This window comes from Euprymna scolopes, chromosome 25 (assembly GCF_053919585.1).
Source record: "Euprymna scolopes isolate OS-2025 chromosome 25, ASM5391958v1, whole genome shotgun sequence".
NCBI classification, from domain to species: domain Eukaryota; kingdom Metazoa; phylum Mollusca; class Cephalopoda; order Sepiida; family Sepiolidae; genus Euprymna; species Euprymna scolopes.
The window spans coordinates 31,473,793-31,498,234 of record NC_136506.1 but is presented as its reverse complement, the minus strand read 5'-3'; the positions used below and the strand labels follow the sequence as shown (position 1 = coordinate 31,498,234).

The 24,442-nt window shown below is 30.8% G+C and overlaps 1 protein-coding gene across 12 annotated transcripts in view; it reads right to left on the bottom strand.

Annotated features, from left to right (window-relative positions):
- LOC145247315 (formin-like protein) overlaps positions 1-24,442 on the bottom strand; it is a 269,761-nt gene that overhangs the window by 137,331 nt on the left and 107,988 nt on the right. For 7 of the 12 annotated variants that reach the window (XM_080108952.1, XM_080108955.1, XM_080108957.1 and 4 more), the window contains exons 3-4: positions 18,313-18,414; positions 6,927-7,058 (exon numbers count right to left, since the gene is read on the bottom strand). In XM_080108952.1, coding sequence (XP_079965078.1) covers positions 6,927-7,058; positions 18,313-18,414 — 234 coding nt within the window. The remainder of the gene's footprint in view (positions 1-6,926; positions 7,059-18,312; positions 18,415-24,442) is intronic. The other 5 variants (XM_080108963.1, XM_080108959.1, XM_080108960.1 and 2 more) reach the window with 1 other exon arrangement.

The window sequence follows — 24,442 nt, the reverse complement described above, 5'->3', positions numbered from 1 at the left end:
AACTACTTACGCCTGACAGTATCCTGTACCTCTATAAGGCCACCATTCGCCCATGTATGGAGTACTGTTGTCACATCTGGGCTGGTGCATCTGCTGCTTGTCTCTCGCTCCTGGACAGGGTTCAAAAGAGAGTCGCCAACCTGATAGGTCCTGAACTGTCATCTAGGCTTCAGCCTCTGTCCCATTGACGAGATGTTGCATCCCTCTGCCTGTTCTACAAATATTTTAATGGTGAATGTTCTGATGAACTGCAAACACTTGTATCTCCTCGACGTAACTACCCCCGACAAGCTACTAAGTCTCATCCCTTTACAGTAGAGATCCCTAGGTGCAAGAAAGCCTTTTACTCCAATAGTTTCTTCCCCAGAACTGCAGGTCTTTGGAACTCTCTTCCAGGATTCTGCTTTCCCAACTGTACTGATATGCAGAAGTTCAAGTGCAATGTGAACAAACATCTGTCTACTCATCTCCCTTCATAATGACCCTGCTAATTAAGTGCTTCAAATTGGCACTGTGCCTTGTTTGGGGTGAAAATTGAATAAAAAAAAAAAAAATCGTGATATAATAAATATACGGTAAACTCCTAATGATTAGGCAGAAATCAGCTCATCTGAGAATACCAGGCGCTGTATGCAAAAAGACAGCGACACTTTGAATAAAAATAAAATGCAAAAAGTTCTGAAGATGACTTTACTAAGGTCAGTATAACTTGCTAATCCACATGTGTTGACATAGTGGAAAAGTATCCAATTGGGAGAAATTTTTTCTTACGCATGTGGCAGAGGTCTCTGGAGAGAGTATGCAATAACCCCCTCTCCTCAATCACAGAAGGTTCAGTTCAAAGCCCACGCAAAAAAAAAAAAAAAAAAAAAAAAAAAAAAAAAAAAAAAAAAAAGACAAAATATTCAGTTCTAAATTCACAAATGGGCAAATTTAGATAATTTTTTTTAGTTTTCAGAATTAGAGTTCATTCTCCAGTTGCCCGTATAATTCAGAAGAAATAACTTTAATATTGATTAACGTAACTGAATATACTGCATCAACAGTGTCACTTTTTTGCCACAAGCACACTAGCAATTATAATAAAAATAGTATCTATAATAAAAAGTGATACTTGTCAATGTATTTCTTTGCTAGCTATTTTCAGGTTAGCAGACATACAAACTTTAAATTCATGAATGATTGCAGACCGTCTTAAGTTATATTTATTTTTAAAGGATTCAACACTTCTCTTTAAAACATTTTACCATACCAATGTGTTTTTGATTGCTTTGGGAGGAGTGGGAAGGAGGTATGGTGTGTTGAGCTTATTAAAGCTTTAGATAGAGTTGGAAGGAGGTATGGTGTGTTGAGAGGTATTCCAACTAGTAATGGTATCAAAAAAATTACGAGTTAATCATTTCAATTTAGAAATAAACATTAAATAAAATAAAATAAAAAATAAAAAAAGTGTCAGTATTTAAACGTTTTTGTTTTAAAAATATTTCATGACTTTATACAATAATCTGTTATATAAAAGAAAAGGTTGTGTACCAAGCTAAAAATAAAAAACTATACAAGACACACCCACAAAGCTCTTTTTCACCATTTTCACTAACTGGAAAGTTTCTCTCGTAATTCAACAACAAATCTAGAAGTTTGAGATAAGAACCAACAATCTTGTTTAACACTGAAGTATTCCAAGGTTGAAAACTCGTGACATAGAACTTGTTGCAATAGTTACACTACAAATACATAACCACAAAAACACCAAACGATATGAATCTATAACAAATTAATACAATAAAATGATGTGAACTTTAATTTTCGTGTCCTTTTTTTACCAATACCCAGTGTTGTTCCTAATAATCTTAAAAATGAAACTCCTTTAAATTTCTTCAATATGAATAATTACAAAACATAAAAGTTGCACAAATACAATCTACAGAGCAAAGCAAGGATTTCAGCATAAAGATTATCAGGATCAACAATTTCAAATTAAATTTCTTTACTTGAAAAAATAAAAAAACTGAAAAAATAAACTGAAAAAATAAAAAAACTGAAAAAATAAAAAAACTGAAAAAATAAAAAAACTGAAAAAATAAACTGAAAAAATAAACTGAAAAAATAAACTGAAAAAATAAAAAAACTGAAAAAATAAACTGAAAAAATAAACTGAAAAAATAAACTGAAAAAATAAAAAAACTGAAAAAATAAAAAAACTGAAAAAATAAAAAAACTGAAAAAATAAAAAAACTGAAAAAATAAACAAACTGAAAAAATAAAAAAACTGAAAAAATAAAAAAACTGAAAAAATAAAAAAACTGAAAAAATAAAAAAAACTGAAAAAATAAAAAAAAAACTGAAAAAATAAAAAAACTGAAAAAATAAAAAAACTGAAAAAATAAAAAAACTGAAAAAATAAAAAATTGAAAAAATAAAAAATTGAAAAAATATTTTTTTTAATTTGGCGTAGAAAAAAGATCATCATCACCACCCCCAATACACTTGCAGTATTAGAATTTCATTTAACAAAAAAATTATCGACGAAGTACAATTTTATATACATTTATCAATTAATCTTTATTTAAATATTTTATTAAAATTTATTAAGACTTTGTTTTTTCTCTTTGGAGGAGTCAAGACTTCTCAATGGCTTAATATTTTAAGTGGAAATTTTTATATATAAAAACAATTATAAATTAACTAAGCAAAATTAAACATTTTTATCCTAATCAAAATAAAAAGAGTTTCAAGCATAACTTTAAATCTTTGAAATAAAAATTATTTATATGTTTAATATGTAAAGAAACATTTTAAATTTATATCATTAGAAAAATAACAAATACATTAGTATTTATTGTTAGCTCCTAACATAAATTGGCTTCATGCCTTGTCTGGAGTGATTTTCATTTATAAAAAATGAATAAACTAACCTTTTTTATTCTGTCAGGAATCATGCTTTGGATACTATGAAAAATGATCTTAAATTATTAATATCTAATGAGAAAAGGGATTACAAACAATTGACTCATTTTGATCTTAAATGCTAAGGAATGGGTATAGAAGAATTTTTCAACTAGTGTTATTGCAGACTATTATTCTCATCATTCTTAGTTGTCTCAATGTTTCGGTCAACTATTCCTCTGGCCTTCATCAGGTGGTAACCGCAATGGGATAGGAACTCCGAATCTCCCATTTTCAGCAATTACTGCCATCCATAGTTGTTGTCGTCTCACCACGCTTTTGGCCAAGTAAGCCTCTGGCCGGCTTTGGGTAGGATTGAAACCACTATCTTCAGACAATTCTCACCTGGAACCGTAGAGATTCAACGTCTTTATCCACTGCACCACGAAGGGCGATCAAGGTTGGATTTTTTGGTCTTACAAATCCATTTTTATTCATTATCTGATCTTCCATGGTCAGGTCCGTACCGAATGGTATATTATTTAATTGGAATCCATTATTTAGATGAGTATTATTTTTATTAATTTATTTATTGCGGTTCCAGGTGAGAATTGTCTGAAGATAGCGGTTTCAATCCTACCCAAAGCCAGCCAGAGGCTTACTTGGCCCAAAATGTGGTGAGACAACAACAACTATGGATGGCAGTAATTGCTGAGAATGCAGTTGGGAGATTCGGAGTTCATATTCCCGTCACGGTTACCACCTGACAAAGGCCAGAGGAATAGTTGGCCGAAACGTTGTGAAACAACAACTAAGAAAGATGAGGATAATAGTCCGCAATAAATAAATAAAAATAATACTCATATCAATGACGAATTCCAATTAAATAATATATAGTGTTAAGTTGATATAAAAATACATTTTCCGTATTAAAAAAAATTAATCATAGAAATTGGATCTTAAATATTTGTCTTCATTTCAACACTAATAACTACTCACTGGACGATGAAGATAGTTTATGGTAAGAAAAAGATTTAAACTTTCCATCATAACATGGGTAGATTTTTAATTTTAAACACTTGTCCCTGACTTTAGGGTCAATCAAAAAATAAGAGAAATAATTCTCAAACTAATGACAACTAAAGGGTAACTTCACAATTCTCAAAGCTTCTAAATTAAGGATGCACTACTGAACAGATCACCAAAGTTAAGCAACGATGGGCCTGGGCAGCACCAAATGGGTGACTATTTGGGAAGATTAGGCACTGTATGTACCGTGTAGAGACGTAGAAATTTCCAGGTTGGTATCTAGGGGCACATTTAACTCACGGGAGTAGGGTGAGGGTATATGCACTCTCAAATCAATCAAGACGGAAAGCAACAGGAAACTATTGTCTTTACTTGTCTTCCCGAGATTACTATGCTCTACAATTTGGAGAGCCGTGGTCACCGATGCTGTTAAGACAGTAGGGACGCTGCTGCTGCTGACTGAACATAGTACAAGGCCATACTGAGGATCAATTTCCAATTGTTAAATAGCAAAAAAAATAATGAAATGAAGTCTGATAATTGAAAACTATCAAGATTTTTAAGAATATGAAGCCAAGAATCAGATTAAATATCTAATTTTTATTAAAATATACAAGTTAATATTAAAGATTAAAAATTAAAATTTGGTTTCTAAAAATACAAATTACAAAAAGATTTTTCAACAATTAAAAAAAAAAAAAATTATGCTACAAAATGACTAAAAAAAAGTCACCTATAACATGAAATGTCTTTAAAATCGTTAATGCCTAAAAAATTTTATGACAAAGAATCATTGCAAGAAGGATTACATTGGAATAGTATAAAAAAAATGTCTGGTTCAGTTCAAAAACAAACAATTGATACTGACTGTTCAAGCTCACTTCAAGAGAAAATTTTGATATCATCAATATCAGACAAATGACAACATTAATGACAACAGAGCAGGATTGTACATTTAGCGCTCAAACGATAATTAAATAAAAACTTGAATATTCATGACTGAAACTTGGTGGACAAGTAAGCCATAGATTTAAATTTATTTGCACCAAATATGGTTAGATTGCAGAAAGCATTGTGAATTTTATTAACAAATCTATGAGTTGCATTCTTTGTGGAGTAAACCCTTTTTTGAGCTCACCCTTTATTACTATGCAAGTAATAAAGATGTTTATTTTTGAAAATCAAATTTCTTTTTCACAGAAGATATAGCTTCTGACTCCAACAGCTAAGATTGCAAAATATCTGACTCAATTGTAAAAGTCTTTCAAGACTTGATTCTTTGAAGATTAAAAAAAAAAAAAAAAAAATAGGACTCCAACTCTTACATTCATAAGATGTGGACTCAAATTCCTTCCAAAATTTCTGATTCTTTCAAACTCTACAACCATGTTATTTCACTCATTTAGTCTCATGTTGGTTTCTCTTTTGTTTCTTCTACTGCTTCTTTGATACATTTAAAGACACTTTTCTAAAAGTCACTGATAAATTTAACTTATTTTATCCCTTTAACTCCATTAGACTGGGCTAATGTTTAAGAGCGATGGAAAAAAAAAAAAAAACAAGTTGCTTGGGTCATTTATAATCATACATGGTTGATTTTAATAAATCCTTGTAGGGATTAGTTTTAGACTGGGCGAGTGTTCAGGAGAGATGGAAACAAATATAGGTTATTTAGGCCATCCATAAGTATGTAAATCTAAAAGGTGGGGATTCAAGATAGGAGTAAATAAGTGTTTTTTTTTTTTTTTGTTTTTTTTTTGCTTCGTTTTAAAAAGGGGATTGCAGGTAAAAATCAACTATTAAAAACTCAAAAGGACAAACAAGACACTAAAAAACAACGTAATTTCATTGATTAAAACAAAAAAAAAATTATAACTTAAATTCCATGATGCAGTAGGATGAAATGAATAAAAATATAAAAGTTCAAAATAACGGCTCTTGTGCACATATTGAATCAAAAGATTCAATCAACTTATAATTTTAATATTTTTTTAATTTTTAAAATTTTTGTCTTGATTTACAATTATTGAAAAGTTTTGCAGTATGGAATTGTGATTTTAATATGAAATTGTTCAGAGACAATTGCAAGACGAATATAGAATAAATGAGAAAGAAAATGTCTTTAAGACAGTTTTTAAGTTTAAAAAAGAAATCTATTCTTACATTGTTTTCAGGAGTATAATTTTTCTATATATTTTAATCACACAAAATACTTGCTAAAATATTGCTTATTTTATGGATTGAGTTATGTTTGAAAATAAATTCTATTTTAATTTTAATTAGATGTAATTTTGTCAATAACCCATCAAGTGATTGATTTCTTAGTAACCTTCTAGGTATTATTTTAAACCCCTTTTGATGTATTTTGTTTGAATCCCTCCACTCTTATTCTATACATATATTACTCTCATTTCCATCACTCTCTATTAGCAGTCGGAAGTAATAAACGAAAGAATAAACCAATTGGAATAAAAAATTAAAAAAAAATGAATATCTCCACAGAAAGTAATAATATTTAAACCATAGTTGGAGAAGGGGAGAAAACAAGAGAGAACAAAAAGCATATTTTTTAATTTTGTCTGTTTTTGTTTTTAAATGGTTTTGAAAAACTCCCCCACCCCCACCCCGCCACCACATTCAGACAATTTGACCAGAGCTCAATGAGCGATTCATCGGGCAATATTTTTTTTATTTATAAATTTATAGAAATTGGTCCTATAATCAATAAAATTAACATTTATGAAATTTATATTTTTGGGATCTTTTTAATATGCACACAAAGTCATTATTATGCACTTTTATTGAAACCAAAATCCAGGAGAAGAAAAAATATCAGGATTGGAGCACAAAAATAAAAATAAAATTTTTTAAAATAATTTAAAAAAAAAAAAAAAAAAAAAAAAGGTAGGGAGCATGCCACACCATTAGCTTTGATTATTACCACCAGTAGTAGTGGTAATAGTGGTAGTAGCAGCAGCAGCAATCTGTCTAGGCCTAAAGAATCCACCTACCAGAATGTTGAATTGGACACGGAAGCAGAGGAGCTGGGTGGTGGCCCAGAAACCAAACAACAAAATCATCATGAAGAGTCTACTGAACAGGATCCAGATGCACATACCTGGAAGATCCAGGTAAACTAATGGCTGCAATAAAAACAGGCAGCAAATGCCAATAACCATGCCTTACAGCAAGCCGCCATGTTTTTCATGGTAGAAGAAAAAAAAAAGGAAAATAAAGACAAAATAAAGACAAAAAAGACAATGAAAATTTTGGGAGGGTGAAAAAGAGGGGGGGGGTAAAAAAATTTGTGTGAAAAAAAAAAATTTTGATAAAAAAAATAAATGGGGGGGTGAAAAAAGGGAGGAAAAATGCAAAAGAACAATTTTAGATTGTTTTGCGTTTCTAAAGAGAATAAAAAACTTTTTTTTTTTTTAAGTTAGTGAAAATATTCAAAACAACCACTGAAGCTTGATAGATTAATGAAATGTGATAAAAATCATCAAAAAATAATTTTTCAGAGTTTCATTACGAAAACTTAACAGCAACATTTCAGAAAACCCAAAAACAATAAGTTTAAAAAATATACTTATATAAAAAATATTAGTAAACGAGTTTCATTTATTATGCTTCAGTTAGTTACCATAGCAACAGCATCGTGACAGTGTTCAGTTGCAGCTTGGGTGGGTGGGAGCAGAACAAGAGACAAAAAGTGGAGAAGTAAAGTAAAAAAAGAAGCTGAAACAGACAAGGCAGAAAAAACGATAATTTGCGCATGTTGATATATAGAAAAGAGCATGTCATATCAGAGGAGAGAGAAAGAGATGAGTGGTACAGGAGTTGACAGTAAGAAAAAAAAAGAATAAGAACATCAAATATTTGTGTGCTTGGAAAATAACCTACCTAATGTATTATTTATCGATTTCAGTTATACTGGCTTTTTTTCTCGTAAATAAAATAGAAACTTTTTTTTATTGCCACTAGCCATGGAATTTCCAGAGACTTTCCTTATACTAAACACTATTTTTTCACCCAAAAGTAAAGCCTTTAAAAAAAATAAAAAAATAAAAAAAAAAGGCTCAAAAAGTTGAAGAGCTATGAAGATGGGAGTAGTACCATTAAAAAAACAAGCAACTTTTTGTGCTCTAAAATTTAATTTTCTACATAGTTATCACCCTTCTCAACCCACTTTTGACAAGAATTCAATGATACATCTCTGCTTCTGATGCACGTCCATGACAAGGATTGCTTTCTTAGAATCTCATACTGTCAATATCTGCAAAAGACAGATGAAACTTTCAGGTTGTGAATGCATAAATTCAGTCATCATAAAAATTTGCAATCTCCTCTGATCCCTTCGGGCAGGATAAAAATAGAAGAGATTACTTTTGGTATGCTCCTCGTTTGTAGTTTGATAATGCATGAGTATTTGTTTTTGCACTAAATACTTTTAAGAACATAAAATTTGCAAGCAAGCAAACAAACTTGCAATCTTGAAGTATTATGAAATCTGCAGGATACGAAACTATGGAGATAACAAACTGATCTCTAAATCAGATCTACGAAGTAAACAATCTGTTGAACAGATTAGTAATAACTAGTAGGCTTGACCCGGTGCTGCCTGGAAGCATTTATACTTATGAAATTACTCGTAGGAAATGAATAACTTTATAATTGTTCTTTTAAATCGTTAGGATGTGCTATAGAAAAGTTAAACTTAAATTGCTGTAAATGAAAAGAAAAAAAAAAAAACAGAACAATAATATCAAAACCCTTTCTCAGCAACATAATTCGTACCAACTCCTCTTAACTTAAACCCTAATTCACGGCACTAATTCTCAACATCAATGGTCCATCAAGTGTCAAAAATTCAACTGCCTGTGCACTACAATTTATCCTAATAGCCACTATTCCACTTATATGCAAATTGCTGTCACATATAAAGAGCCCACCTAAAAAGTTGAGCTTTTTTTTTCTTCTTTTTCCTTCACCGATCCTGACAGCCATTTGTGTGAGTAATAATTTCTATTACAATTGCATAACTTTTGATAAAGTCCAGTAAGCGTAATTATGTGTGGCCTATACAGAGTTACGTCCCTTAATTTTTAAAGATGTTTATACTCTGCATTTTTTTTTTTAATTTTGTGAGCGCTAACAAAAGTAATAGTAATAAGAACTTTATCCAGTTATAAAGTTAATATTAAAAAAACAACAAAAAAAACGATACTTTCACCAAAGAAAAAGCAATAATAAGAATTTACTACTAAATAAAGGCAATAATTTGAAATGAGAAAAAAAAACCATGTAATTTATTTATTTTACTATTTATCAACAGAAACAAACGTTTAAACAGACTTCTGGTTTTCTTTTTAATAATTTTATCCAGGTTGGCTGTGTGTGTGTATAGAAAGGGAATGTCAGACACTTTATCTAGCTATGAATTTAGTATTACTATTTAAAAAGAAACGGTATTTTTGTTTTTCTTTACCTGTAGCAACAAGATTGGTAAATGAACATAAATGACTATCCATGGAAAAACAGTTATGTTTATTGTAAAATTTATCTTAATAAGAGATATATATGGCCGGTTTTGTTATGAAATCAATTAAGTAAACTGGAATTCTTTTTTCATTATTGCAAATAATAGGAACTGAAAAATTCCATAATTAACAAGGCATACAAAATCCAAGAGGTTGAAGGTTCATTTCTTATTACAAGCGATAACAATTACGAGGGGCGTGCAATCAGTAATACCCCTGACCCACTTCCAGTTGTCTGATCTAGCTGAAATTTTGCATGTGCAATGATTTATATCTCTACGGGTTATGTGGCAAATTACAGCTCTGAACTAATTGTGGTTTCTGTTTTACAGGTGTTTGAACTGAGTCAGGTGTGAATATTGAACAGTGATCCGGTTTTTGTATTTGAAAGGACACACACCACAGGAGACTTTTGATGAAAGAAACTTATGGTGATAATGCCCCATCATATGACCTTTTTCAAAAGACTGATTACACAGGTTGAAACCTGGGTCCATCACTATGATCTAAAGACCAAAGCCCAGTCAATGCAATGGAGGCACTTGGACTCACCACCTCCAAAGAAGGCAAGGGTGCAGCCCTCCGCTGGCAAGGACATGCTCAGTCTTCTGGAACCAGGACAGAGTAGTGATGACAGATTTCTTAGCAAAGGGTACCACAATTACAGGAGCCTATTATGCTTCACTTTTTAGGAAATTAAGGGAAGCTATCAAAATCAAGAGGCGGGGCAAGATCAGCAAAGATACCCTCCTCCTGCAGGACAACGCTCCGGTCCACAACTCGCATGTTGCCAGAAGCACAAGCGTGTGGTTATGAAATCCTCCCCATCCTCCCCACTCTCCTGACCTGGCACCCTCTGACTATCACCACTTCCTAGCCATGAAGTTGTTTTTGAAAGAAAAGCGTTTCCCAGATGATGCAGCCTTGATTTCTGAAGTCACATCGTGGTTGGAAGACCAACCTGGGGTGTTCTACAAAAATGGTCTCCAGAGCTGCATCAAACGATGGGAGAAATGCATAACTCTGGGTGGTTCCTATGTAGAGAAAGACTAATAATTTGCCAAGTTTTGTTGCTCTACTGCTATGGGAAGTGGGTCAGGGGCATTACTTATTGCACGCCCCTCGTAAGAATAGCATAATCAACACTCAATTTTGTCGTGACTAATGGAATAACAATCTTCTCATATGATTTTTTTTTTTTATTTACTCAGGTTCATCCAAACAAGGCATATCACCAATTGGACATAAAGGGCTACTATTTGCCTAGGAAAGATTAACAAGATGTTGGTTTATATTACATTTAAAATTCTGCATATCAGTACAGCCAGGTAAGCAAATAGCAGGAAGAGAATTCCAAAGTCTAGCTGTTCAAGGGAAGAAACTATTAGAGTAGAAAAGCTTTCTGGCATTTAGAGATCTCAACAGTGAAGGGGTGTGATTTTGTTGCTAAGCAGGTTTGCTGGGGATGTGCGCATTGAGGGGGTACAAGTGAAACGAGTTCATCAGAGCACATTCCATTAAAATATTTGTAAAACAGGCACATTGTGGCAATGGGACAAAAAGTGGAGCTTAGTTGACAAAGTGGGGCCAACTAGATTGAAAACTTTTTAACCCCTATCCAAGAGGGAAAGTTTGGTGGTATATGCACCAGCGTAGATGTAACAACATTACTCTATGCAGGGACAAATAGTGGCCTCGTAAGTGTACAGAATACGCTCAGGTGTGAGTAGTCTTCTAGCTCGATAAACGGAACTCCTTCTTTGCAGTAGCCTTCACAATGTTCTCAATTTGTTCCAGTTCATATTGCCTGTGAATGTTAGGCCGAAGAGTTTGAAGAAACAATTCTCAGGTAGGGTGCTATTTGTCGTGGATATCGGTGGTTGGAGAAGCATCTTGCAATTGTTAAAGGAGAGCAGCTTAGTCTTACTAGCATTAAATATTACCATCCATTTGCAACCCTATTCTACTACAGTCTGGAGGTCATTTTCTAACGATTCTGCAATTGTTCGAGATATGTGTACAACAAGTGATCAGTTACAAAATTTATATAGATTCCCGAGTACGATATAAACATCCCATAATTAGAAAAGAGGCACCTGAAGACGGTTGGAGGTTACATCTGTAGCATTGTGAAAATAACATAAAAGTAATAATTTGAAATGTAAATAAATCAAATAAAATTTTGATAAATGTAATTTTCCTCAGAAAATCAGGCAAGCCAATCAAAAAGCCCCATTCATATCTGGTATCTTGGTGATATAAAGTTCTGCATTTTTATAATACATAAAAGTTAAGCACTTTGTGGAATCTGACATCACAAAATGTCGCCTATTTTCACTTAATTCCAGAAATAAGATTTTATTTAATGGCATGGTTTCTGTAACAAAAGCATAATTACATAGAGGAATAATTTGCTGGAACATGTCTAGAGTGTAATTAATGTAAATAGATTTGAAAATATTGATTTCATTAATATTGTATAAAGAATGAATTAAGAGTATTGGAAGCATTCAAATGTGATATTTAACACAATTTGAATAAAATAAATCAAACTTTTTTCTTTTTAAATTTTTGAAAGTATTTTTACCCATTTCACTATTTTAACTATTCCATTTTTTTTAATTTTTTTTTTACATATTTATTGTCAAAAAAAAAAAAAAAAAAAAAAAATGGAATAGTTAAAATAGTGAAATGGGTAAAAATACATCAATTATGTGGTGGGTGCCAGTAAGGAGATCCTATTTATTAACACCGAACATTTACTAATTAAGGAAGATTTTAAATATAACCATATGAAAAGAGCTGACCTGCATTTTACAGAGGAACATTTTTTTTCCAAAATGTTATACACAAAAATGGTCGATCATACTCACTCATTACCAGATTTAAAAGTTATTTATATTGTATAGTTTGTAACGAAATGAGACGGAGGCATTTCTTTTTTGAAAAATGTATAGGTTGCTGGTGGAGTAGATCTGAGAAATTAATACCTGAAACATCCAGTGTTAATTGAAGCATCTATAATATTTTACAATTGATTAACTTATGAATTAATTGAGGTATGATTTTGAAGTGTACATGTGGAAGTGCATACATTAGGGAAATGACTTTCTGCAAGTTTTTTGTATAAATTCTTATTTGAATGTCTAACCATTACATATGCAGTCACATCACCTATCCATCTGATATGTATGGTCCTTAGGTGTAAATAAGATAGAAATCGGCTATAAACACTAGTATTAAATTTATCTTAACATATGTAACATATCACTGGATAAATTCCAAATATTTATAAAACTTTTAGACAATATAGGACTTTATTCATTCTATTCTACTAAAGTCATTCTGAAAGTAAAGCCTCCTATTTTTTTATTTTATTATTTTTTTTTTTTTTTACTCAAGAAGTTGAAGAACTATAAATATGAGCTTTTGAAACACCCCTCGTATATCAACGTTTCTCTAATAATTCAATGCTTTCTCATAGAATTTGTTTTTGGTCTTAAAACGCACCCGTTTCCAATATCGCTTCTTCATTGTCACCAAATCTTTCCCATGATCATTGAACAGTTCTAATTTAGTGGCTAATTGATCTAAAATAAATCTTACTTTATATCATTGTTTATGTTTTGCAGAGGTTTTTAGATATGAGGTTGATGCAAAAATGTTTTTTTATCATATATATATTAAAAAAAAAAACGACATTTTTGCACCAACCCAATATAATGAAGATGAAATTTTGGTGCGAGATAACTAGTAAAAACCACATAAAAATTGTTTTAAAATATCACATCCAAAAGCTTCTAATACTCTCGATGCAATTCCTTCTTTATACAATAATCATGAAATCAATATTTTCAAAACTATTTACATTAATTACACTCTAGATATGTTCCAGCAAATTGTTCCACTAAGTAATTACTCCTTTGGTAAAGAAACCGTGGCCATTAAATGGAATCTCATCTTGCAAAGTATTTCTGGAATTCAATGAAAATAGGCAATATTTTGTGGTGTCGGATTTGACAAAGTAAAACACTTAACTTTTTTATGCATTACATCAAAAATGCAAAAGTTTGTTTCACTTGGACATGAGTGGGTCTTTCTGGATGGCTTGATTTCATAATGAATTTTATTTAATTATTTGGATTATTCCAATTTACAATTCTCATATAGATTGGTGCAAACATTGTGAAAATGACAATTTCCTACCTTCTTCAGGTACTTCTTTTTTCAGTTTGGGAACCTTTATGTCATACTCTGGAACCTATATAAAATTCTCAACCTCCGTTTATTTAATCCATGCGAGTAGTTTATTTTTATTCCATAAGTAGAAGTGTTATATTTAGGGCTATGACAACAGCATTCCATGAGCAAAGCTTCTTTCTTAGAACCGCATAACTATGGAATTGTCTTCCATTTTTCTGCTTTCCAGCCGACTACAATATGGTTGTCTTCAAGTCTAAGATAAACAAGTTTTTGATGAGCCGTTCGATACAAGTTAACAAATTTACCGAATCTCCATTACTAACGGTTACTATATTGTCCAATTTCTACTGTACACTCTTTAACCCTTATCTTCGAGCGGCCTCTTGGCCTTGATAAGTAGTGATGCCTATGAAAAAAAAAAAAAAAAAAAAAAAAAAGCATATTCTTTCATTGTTTTGACTCGAGTATATATCCGACACAGACAATCAACAAAACCACATCACTCTACATAAAAACATAAGATATCAATAGATATATACCTGAAAATCAAAACCAGGAAAAGAATACGCTGTTGTCATAGCCCTAATTATGTTATTCTAAATCATTATCACTTGTAGGAAGGATTGAATCTTTAATCTCAAAATGCTGTCACTTAGAAATGATTCTAATTAAGGCATTTATCCATTGTTGTGGGTCCATTTATTTGTTCGGTTCTTTTTTTTTTCTTTAATTATATTAATTTTTTAATAGTCAAATGAATATAGAAACCAATCTTACTACTTTTATGTAAAGCTTTATTAAGTATTTTTATGTTGGCTTTGCCTTTTCCATATAAAAGTAATAAATGGAATTATTTTTCTTATTAAATATGCACTTGAAAATAGTTTTAATATTTTGATGTTTAAAAATAGTTTGAGATTTAGAAATAGGTTTAACATTTTGATTCACAGATCATGAACCACCACCCCTCCAATCGAATCGATTGATTTTACAAATAATTATTTTACTATTAAAATATTCAAAATACAGTGCGCCCCCCCTCCCCCAAAAATGCCATCTAGGAAATCATTAATAAAAATCACATATTTTTGCAATTTGGTACAAATAAACTTCAATCTATGGCTGACTTGTCTACCAAATTGGAACCCTGATTGTTCAAGAGACCATTTTATACTTGTTCAATAATAGAGACATTTTGAAGAGTTTCATCAATACAAAGTGTGATTAGGTATAGGATTCAAACTAACTGAAGTTCATTTCTACCAAATAAGGTTCAATCGCAAAAAGGATTGTGAATTTTATGAATAATTCCATGGATGAAAATGGACAAATCATAATAAAAGCCAAAATTAGATTCTGAAGTTTTCATCAACAAGAAACAGAATATTAGTCAATTGGAAGTTTGTTTTTTAATGCAATTTTGCCTTCCTGATGAATTTTTTTTTAAACTAAAATAATTCAAGAATGATCACCCACTTCCTAACCAGGAAGACCTTTGTTGTAAAAAAATTTTTTTAAAAAAATTTGTGTAGTACTTTCAACAAAAATTTGAATTTTTTTTCTAGTAGTCTGGTTTGCCAATTAATGTCATAAGCCATGTCACATACAGCCTGCTCAGGGATGGGGGTGATGCTTATCTTTATAACTATACTCCCATACCGTTATGTATACATACGTTATTACCTTCTACATACGTTAAACAAAAATTAGATCATCCAATTAAGACGAAAAAAAAAAAAAAAAAAAAAAAAAAAGTCATTTCTACTGGTGGTCAAAGATTTAAATATTACTCATTTCAAAGTGAACTCTTCCAAAATCAGATAAGACGTTATAAATCACAAATGAAAAAGTGACATTAATTTTATTCATCTAAAAAATTTTCACTAAAAATTGTTGTCACTGTAAGAGAGGCTTCACAGTGCTTATGTGTCTTTGTTACTGCACTATTTATTTTTTTTTAAATAGTATTTTCAAGTGAAATTCAATTTTTACGGTGTATTTGTTAATTTAATTGTTAGATAAAAAGTACAAAAGTTACAAAACACTCTCCCTATGTTAGAAATGGTATAATATTATTTCAAGGTGATAAAATAGATGAATAAGTACTGACTTCATGATAAGATTTAAATTGTTACAATAATGGGTAAATATTACCTTACGCTATAACAGAACACTGGCCATTCTAATTTGTTTTTTTAGGGGGATTAGAGGTCACTGACAACGAATCTGATAATCAAACCTGTCGCAAATTTACCGCTTGTATGGTATGAACCCCTGCCCCTTGGGACTATTTTGTGCCATTTCACCACCTTCAGTAGTGTTTTTCTTACATGATGCATTTGTGTGCGAACGGGCATAGTGAAGTGACTTATAACATCGTGCAGAAATCTTTAAGCGGCCACTTGAAATAAAGCCCACCCCCCCCAAAAAAAATATGCGGTTCATTTTTTTTTTTTTTTTTGTGTTACATAGTTTTTAATGCATTTTAATTGATTTAAAACAAAGTTTTCACAAGCAGTTTATAAAAACATAAGCACCAAACATTTTTATGTTTTTCGTTCTCTTTCTTTGGGAGGGGGGGATTCAATTATAGAACTTGTGTAGCTAGTGTTAGGGCGCATGTAGCATTAGGTAATATTTACCCAATAATGTTTTATTTATCTTTAAAAACATGTAAGTGACAAGTACTTTTATGGTAAGAAGAAAGAGAAGACAGTAAATAAATAATGCTAAAATGTCTGAGAATAATGAACCTATGCTTCATTGAAAGTATTAAAAGAAAAAATCAATATGGATTTAATATTATAATCTACATATAATTAAAATATCTTAAACTCAAAAACTGCTGATGTGAATTAAAATCTGTTTAGAAAAAATTTTTTATTCATTTTTTTTTTTTTTTTCATTAAATAACCAGACAAATGTAAACTTTATTAAAAACTAGCTGTTGTCATTTAGTGTGGCTCAAGATGCAGTGAAGCAATTTCATTTTTTAATTTTTATTTGTTTGCACATTTTTCACTTACACATTAAACTTATTTTGTTGTAAAAGGAAACAACTCTTTATTATATATTATTTTAATTTTTTTTTTTTTTTTTTTTAAATTCTTTTGAGATGAGGCTTCATTCAATAATTTGTGTATTCATTTTTTTAGTTGTTTAACCACGTTTCGGCCAACTCATCCTCTGGCCTTCTTCAAGTGATTAACCATAACAAGATAGAAATGCCAAGTCTTAACTGTATCCCCACTAATTACTGCCTTCCATAGTTGTTGTCTCGTCTCATGTTTTGGCCAACTAATCCTCTAACATGCTTGGGTAGGATTGAAACCGCTATCTGCAGACAATGATTACCTAGAGCCATAGAGACTCAACACCTCTATCCACTGCATCACAAACCCTGAAGGGCGATGAAGGTTGGATTTTATGATCTTATAAATCCAGTTTTGTGTTCTTATCTGGTTCTTCCATCAAATTATGAAGCCTCATCTCAAAGATTAAAAAATAAATAAAAATAATATATAATACCATTCGTTACGGATCCGGTAATTTTTTTTTTTTTTTTTTTTTTAAGAGTTGTCAGGAATCTTAAACGTTATGCTTTGCTTTTTGTATTTCATTCTACTCTGCTTTAAAAAGAGTTCAGTTTCTGATTTTGAGTAGGTTTGAAAATTCACAAAGATGTGATTGAATAAGGTCGGCGGTTACGGCATCCGAAACATTGCAAATATAACAACTAAGATGGAGACAGTAGTCTAAATAATCCGAATTGTTTTTTATCTTAGCATTTACATCCCCTTGGTCATCATGCTTTCAATATTAACATGTAAAAATATGCAACGTCAAGTAAATCACAAATTTTAACAACTATCATTGCTTATTTTTATGGGTTTAGTTTGAAATATTATCAAAATAAATTGTTAAACTCCGAAAATTACTATCTAATACAAAAAAATTCAACAATACTAAGAAAAAAAAAAAATACATCAGCTAAAGTAGCAAACCAAAACATAACCGTTTTGATATGTGAAATAATTTATAATCTATCATTATTATTTTAAAAAATCATGGCAGTTTTATTTCATTTTGAATAATTATAAGCTGGTGCAAGACCAAATATTTAGAAATAAAATATACATGGATTAAACTAGCTGAACATATATGGCATTGTCGAGATGCAGTAAAGTCATTTTATTTTTTATTTGTTTCCACATTTTTTATTCATACTGAAAAAGAAATAACATTTTATTTTGTAATGTAGATAACTTCTATTATATTCTACAATAGAAACAGAATTATCACCTTTATATTAATTGAGTTTATAACTCAAAGTGTGTTGCAATAAATCCCTTTTTACTTGCATCTACATTAAGTCAGTTTTGTTTTTCTTCATCAAAACTTGGATGTTGTGGAACAATATAAATGTAATCTTATATACCCACCCCCACAAAAAATCCTTTTTGAAAAAAGGTAAAAAACAGTTGAGAAATGAACAAATGGCAACAAATAAAATGAGAGAAATGTCAGTACTAAGTCAAAAAAAATTTTTTAATGAAACATAAAAATTGTTATGAGTTTTAGTTCAAATAAGTTTGAAGTACAAATGGAATATTCAAATAAAATTTATTAAAAAACACCAAACTCAAGAAATACTTACATATAACGTTCGAACTCTGTGATTACGACTAGCCCGAGGATCCAAATATGTCCGTAGTTTGTTAAGGTAGACATTTGGTGGATCTTTGGCATGTACTCTTTCCTTAAAAAAAAAAGAAAAAAAAAAAATATGCGATGAATTAGATTATGGTATAAAAATTCAAGGTTACAAATTCGTTTTTGTTTGTTTTTGTATCATCCTTCTTTCCATTTTCAACTTTGGCAATATTTGATAAAATAAATATAATCTACATGTTTTAAAATTTAGTTTTAATAATTGAACTTTTTTTATTTTGTTTCTGAATTTTTGAGATAAGGATTGGTTATTAATATTATTTGGATTCATCGGACTACTGTTCTCATCTTGAGTGATTTTCACAATGTTTCAGTCGATATAACCTCCAACCTTCTTCAAGTGTATCTTGTCGAACTCTGAAATTTGGACGAAATTTCGAGCGGAACACTTTATTTACTTCACGGGGGTAGCATATTCTTGTTCTGTCAGCCATGACTGGATAGAGGTCCTAAGTAATTCGCAATTGTAGTTTTCAGTTGCCCACACTGAGGACTGAACCTTCAAGAGAATATCACTTTTTACAATTGATTTTTCCAAGTACTCTAACCATGTGCCACGGGACCCCATAGCGCAGTGGTTAGAGTATTTGGAAAAATCAATTGCAAAAAGTGATATTCTCTCAAAGGTTGAAGGTTCAATCCTCAGTGTGGGCAACAGAAAAATACAATTATGAATTACTTAGGACCTCTATCCAGTCATGGCTGATGGAACAACAGCATGCTATCCCCGTGAAGTAAATAAAGGGTTCTGTTTGAAATTCCGTCCAAATTTCCCCAAGTTCGAGAAGATACACCTGAAGAAGGTCAGAGGTTATATCAACCGACACGTGAAAATCACTCAAGATGAGAACAGTAGTCCTAGGAATCCAAATACTGAATTTTTTTTATCATTTTGAATCAAACTCATTTATAAAAAAATTTTTAAAAATCACATCAAAATTGGCAACCCAAGTATGTTGAGAAATACATAAATCATTTTACATTTTTATACATACAAAAGTTTAAAAAAACATTAAAGAATTGCAACATTTTTTTCTTTCGTAATTTTTAAACTTAAATTTACAAGTTAAAAGCCAGGTGTGCCAATTCAACAAGCAGTTCAGTAAAAAAAAAAAAGGAATGCTGATTACATGATCAATGCTGGGAGATGGAAACTAGCTATGTAAATAATGTCAGTTTTGTGTGTGAGTGAACAGAATAATAGTGAATCTCCAAATAAGATTTTTAAAACTTTCATTTTAGTTTGCTTTATTGTAATTTTGATTTTAATAATTCAATATTGAATAAGATTAAATGTGTAATTATCAAACTTATGTTGTCAAGAAAAACAAGGCATTAATTTTTAATCACTTTATCTTAAAATGGTAACAGTTTACGAAATGTTGATATTTATAGCGTGTGGTTGTCATTTGTTTGTAATTTTCAATTGCTAATTTTATGCAGATTTTAGTTTTTTTTTTTTTTTGTTTTGTTTTTTACTTTGTCAGTTTTGTCTTCATGAAACGAATGATGACTTAACAGTTTTTTTTTTTGTTGTTTGGAACAACTGATTATGGACAATTTTGAACTTTATATTTGTGCATGTGACATATAGATTTCTTTGGAAACCTTACCAGAAGGACATAAGATCCTAGACTTCCTTAGATCTAGCAGAACATTAAAGTTAATCATTCAGGAAACCCTAACCACCACTTATTCCCTGAGGGCATCAAGATTAACATCAATGGTTACATCTGCATACTGAATAAAATAGTGGGTAATGAAATCCTCGTTCAATCAGAAAGCTGCAGGTAGGCTACACATGCCGCAGCAAAACTCGATGCCTTGTTATAATAACAGCAAGAAGATGCAGGCATGCAAGTCAGAAATAATTCAATGATCACATTTCACCTGATATCTGGCCTCTCAGTTCATCTGACTGCAATCTCAATTTTTTTACAGGGCACAGTGGAACTAGACACCAACTGATGCCACTGCAACACAAACTTTAACCTGATGAACTAATGACCAGGATTATCAGAGCCTTTGTGGATCTAAGTCTGGAGACCTATGGCCAGTTCCAAATCTGTCATCAAAGCCAAAAAGCAGGTTCATCAGATGCAATCAACAGAATAAGTTATAAAAATGAAATGCTTCAAGTTTGAACGAATATAAAAATAAATAAAACTATGGCGTTATTTTAGCTTAGTAATTTTGTAAATATCATTTGCATCCTGTATATATCATAAAATTTATCGGTAACAAAGCCTCAATTTTCTTAGATGAAAAATTCATATCTTCCAGTTGAGTTATTTTTTTATAGAATCTTTGAAAAGATAATAGAAAAGCATTTCCTATGAATGCGGATTTACTGTTAACGGTAAATGGAATTTGAGAAAACAAAGTACAAAAAAAAAAGCAAGCTCTTTACAAGCACACAAATTTAAAATAAACAAAGATAAAATACTGCTTTAAAAGAATCACTTTTTTTTTTTAATTAAAAAATACATAAAAACGGGTTTTTAAAACATGGAAGAAAACAACTTCAATCGACCATTCTCACAAAAAAAAAAAAAAAAAAAAATCTTTAAAAAACAAAAACAAGTTCAGAAAATTCAATAACACCTGGTGCACTTCTACAACCATTGAAATCCATAGAATAGGAGAAAAATATAAAGCATGCAATTTACAACAGCTTTGTTTTGCTTCTTTTTTTCCCCCCCACAAATATGTGTTAACATTTTACCCTTTGCTCCTACACAATCAATAGAAAAATAAAAATGAAATTCTATTCGTGTGTAATTTCACATCAACACCTCAGAAATATGTGAAAAAGTTTAAAACAAATCCAAATTTCCAGTGGAGATTCACTTTACTATATAAATATAACATAAAAATGATCACATATTTCCTGATCAGAAAGCATTATTGATCACCCAGTGTAGTGCAGCCTAGTATTAATAAGAGTGATAAAATCTGAAAGGTTGTCTGTAGCTTATTGGTTGGTTTGCTTTCATTGTTACAACCTCCTGTTTCTGGATTAATTGTATTTTTGAACGGAACCCTTTATTTAATCCATAGGAGTAGCATGTTCTTGTTCCATCAGCCATGACCGGGTAAAAGTCTTAATTCGCATTTGTATTCTTTGTACCGCCTGCGCTGAAGATTGAACCTTCAACCACGAAACTAGTGTCATTTACAATTGAATTTTACCTGGTTTAATGCAACTCATTCGGTCTTCTCATTTCCCTATTTCATTGCATTGCCCGTGTTATACTAGTTGTTTATCAAATTTCTATTTGTCCATTGTCCGAGGACTTGCATCATAAACAAAATATTAACATGACATTGCATTTCCAAAATTCTTTATAAAATTACATTTTAACAATTAGATTTTATTTTTCATGGTTTTCAGTCTATGATCTATGTTAAATCACACAATTCTTCAACACCGTGTAGTTGAGAGTTAGTAATGATTTTTATTTATTTCCAAGGATGCCACTTTTTTATTGAAACAAAATGTTTTCTTTTCAGAACTATTACATTTTAGAAAATATATTTGTCCACATATTTTTCCATGATATTGATGTGTAATTACACAAAAATGTGGGTGAACTTTGACCTGACCCGATGTTCAGCTTCTTGTATTGCTTTTTAAAACTACTATCATCAATCGTGGCTTTAATATACACTGAAAACTTTAATGTCATTCTTTTAGGGACTACTAGTAGACACTGTATAGGGTTCTGACTAAGAAAACAGAAAAGTTACATTTTGAATACATCCCCCCCCCTGCGATTGCCTCTCATTCACATGCAAATTGGTTCAATAAAAGAAATCAAGAAAGTCATCAATCAGCCAACTGATTGACTAGTATGAATGATTGATTTTTTTTTTTTTTGAAGTATATATTCTTTAAATTGATTAAAACTTTAATTTTTCCATCCATTTGAACAAATATAGTCGTTTTGAATTAACATGAAAAAAGTAAATATTCACATTGTGGTATTTTTTTTTAATGCATATGTATTCAATTTTCAAGATTAGCTTGAACACACACACATGGAAAATATATATTTTTATTTCATTTAATAGAAGATGAAATCTTTATGAATATATTGATCATAACATTTAGGCATATCCTCACATTATTATGTGAGGATTTGTTCAGTCACATTTTTCATTGGGAAACAGTTTTCATTGGGAAATATGCAGGTTGGATGTACATACCTTATTTTAGATACATCTAAGCATCTTTCTCTCTCTCTGATTATATAATATATATATGGCAATTAAGCTACACAGAATATTCCGCGTTTCATCGACGCTAGAATTCATCAGGCATAAGCCTGATGAATCTTAGCGTCGATGAAATGCAGAATATTCTGTGTAGCTTAATTGCCATACAAATATATATTGCCATATATATTTTATAACTTACTACCTAGCTCTACCTACGTATTGAGCACTATTGAAGTAAATACTTAAAGTTTATGCATAAATTTATGTATCGTATATTAATTTATGTGATTAAATGAAGTAGTCATATATATATAGTAGCTTCTTTCAATCTTGCCAGACTATGAAGACCCACTGTAAGGGTGCTTGTGCATGGAATTTTTGTGGCAAGAGTTGGGCAATCTCCAACCACACCTCTCCTGAGTCGGCGTTAGGAAGTTCAGGATAACTGGAAACAATGCAGAGATAAGCGGACAGCACATACAGTGCCTAAAATTCCCAAATAGTCGCCCATTTAGTACTAGCCAGGTTCAACATTGCTTAACTTGAGTGATCTGATGAGAATTGGTGTGTCAATGTGATTACGACATGACACAAACACACGATTTGTAAAATTACAATTTAAAATTATTCTATTGATTCTTAATTCTATGGAAGATTTTTTTATCTTGTCACTTTGACTTGCTAAAATTTAAGTATGAAAGCAATGGAGTGGGGAGATTGAATCAATTGCTGACTCATCCACATTTGCTTTCAAAATCCTGTGGAAACGTCTTTGAATATCTTTTAAATTCGATTTAAATGATATAAATCTTTGAAAAATAAATATATTACTAAGTTCTAAATCGAATTTAGGAATGATAAATATTAAAAGACATGAATTTACATATGTTTTATGAGAACTTCAATAATAACAAATATATATATATATATATATATATATATATATATATATATTTGTTATTATTAAAGTTTTCATAAATATATATATATATATATATATATATATATATACATACACACACACATCCATACACACATAAGGGCCATTCCAAAAGTAATGTCTCCTATTATTTTTAATTTTATTCCACTTGATCGGATCATAGAGGACTGTAAATTGCATTGTTATTATGACTGAACTTATGCATTCATGGCTTGAAAGTTTCATCTCTCTGTTGCAGATATTGATGGTGTGAGACTAAAAAAGCACTCCCTGTCATGGTCCTGTGTCAGAAGCAGAGAGGTGTCATTGAATTCCTGGCAAAAGTGTATTAAGAATAATGGCGACTACATAGAAAAATAAATTCTGGAGCACAAAAGGTTGCTCGTTTTAATTGTACTACTTCTGTCTTTGTAGCTCTTCAACTTTGAGTTAAAAAGAAATTTTTAAAAAATAGGAAGCAACTTTGGAATGACCCTCATATTTGCTTTATGATTTTTTTTTTTTTTTTTTTTCAATTTTCCGTATAACCTTTTTTTTATGGGGTTCCAACTAAGAAAACAGAAAAGTTACATTTTGAATACACCCCTCCCTGCGATTGCCTATCATTCACATGCAAATTGGTTAAATAAAAGAAATCAAGAAAGGCATCAGCCAACTGATTGTCTGACTAGCATGAATGAATGGTTTTTTTTTTTTTGTTAATCCAAAATATTTTTTCTTTTTTTCTTAAGTATATATTCTTCAAATTGATTAAAACTTTAATTTTTTCATCCATTTGAACAAATAAAATGATTTTAGTGATTTTTTTTTTTTTTTGATCAAAATCGAAAATATTAATTAAAGTACCATAGTTATCATGAGCGCTTTTGATGCGACTACAAATCATCTTCAGGTA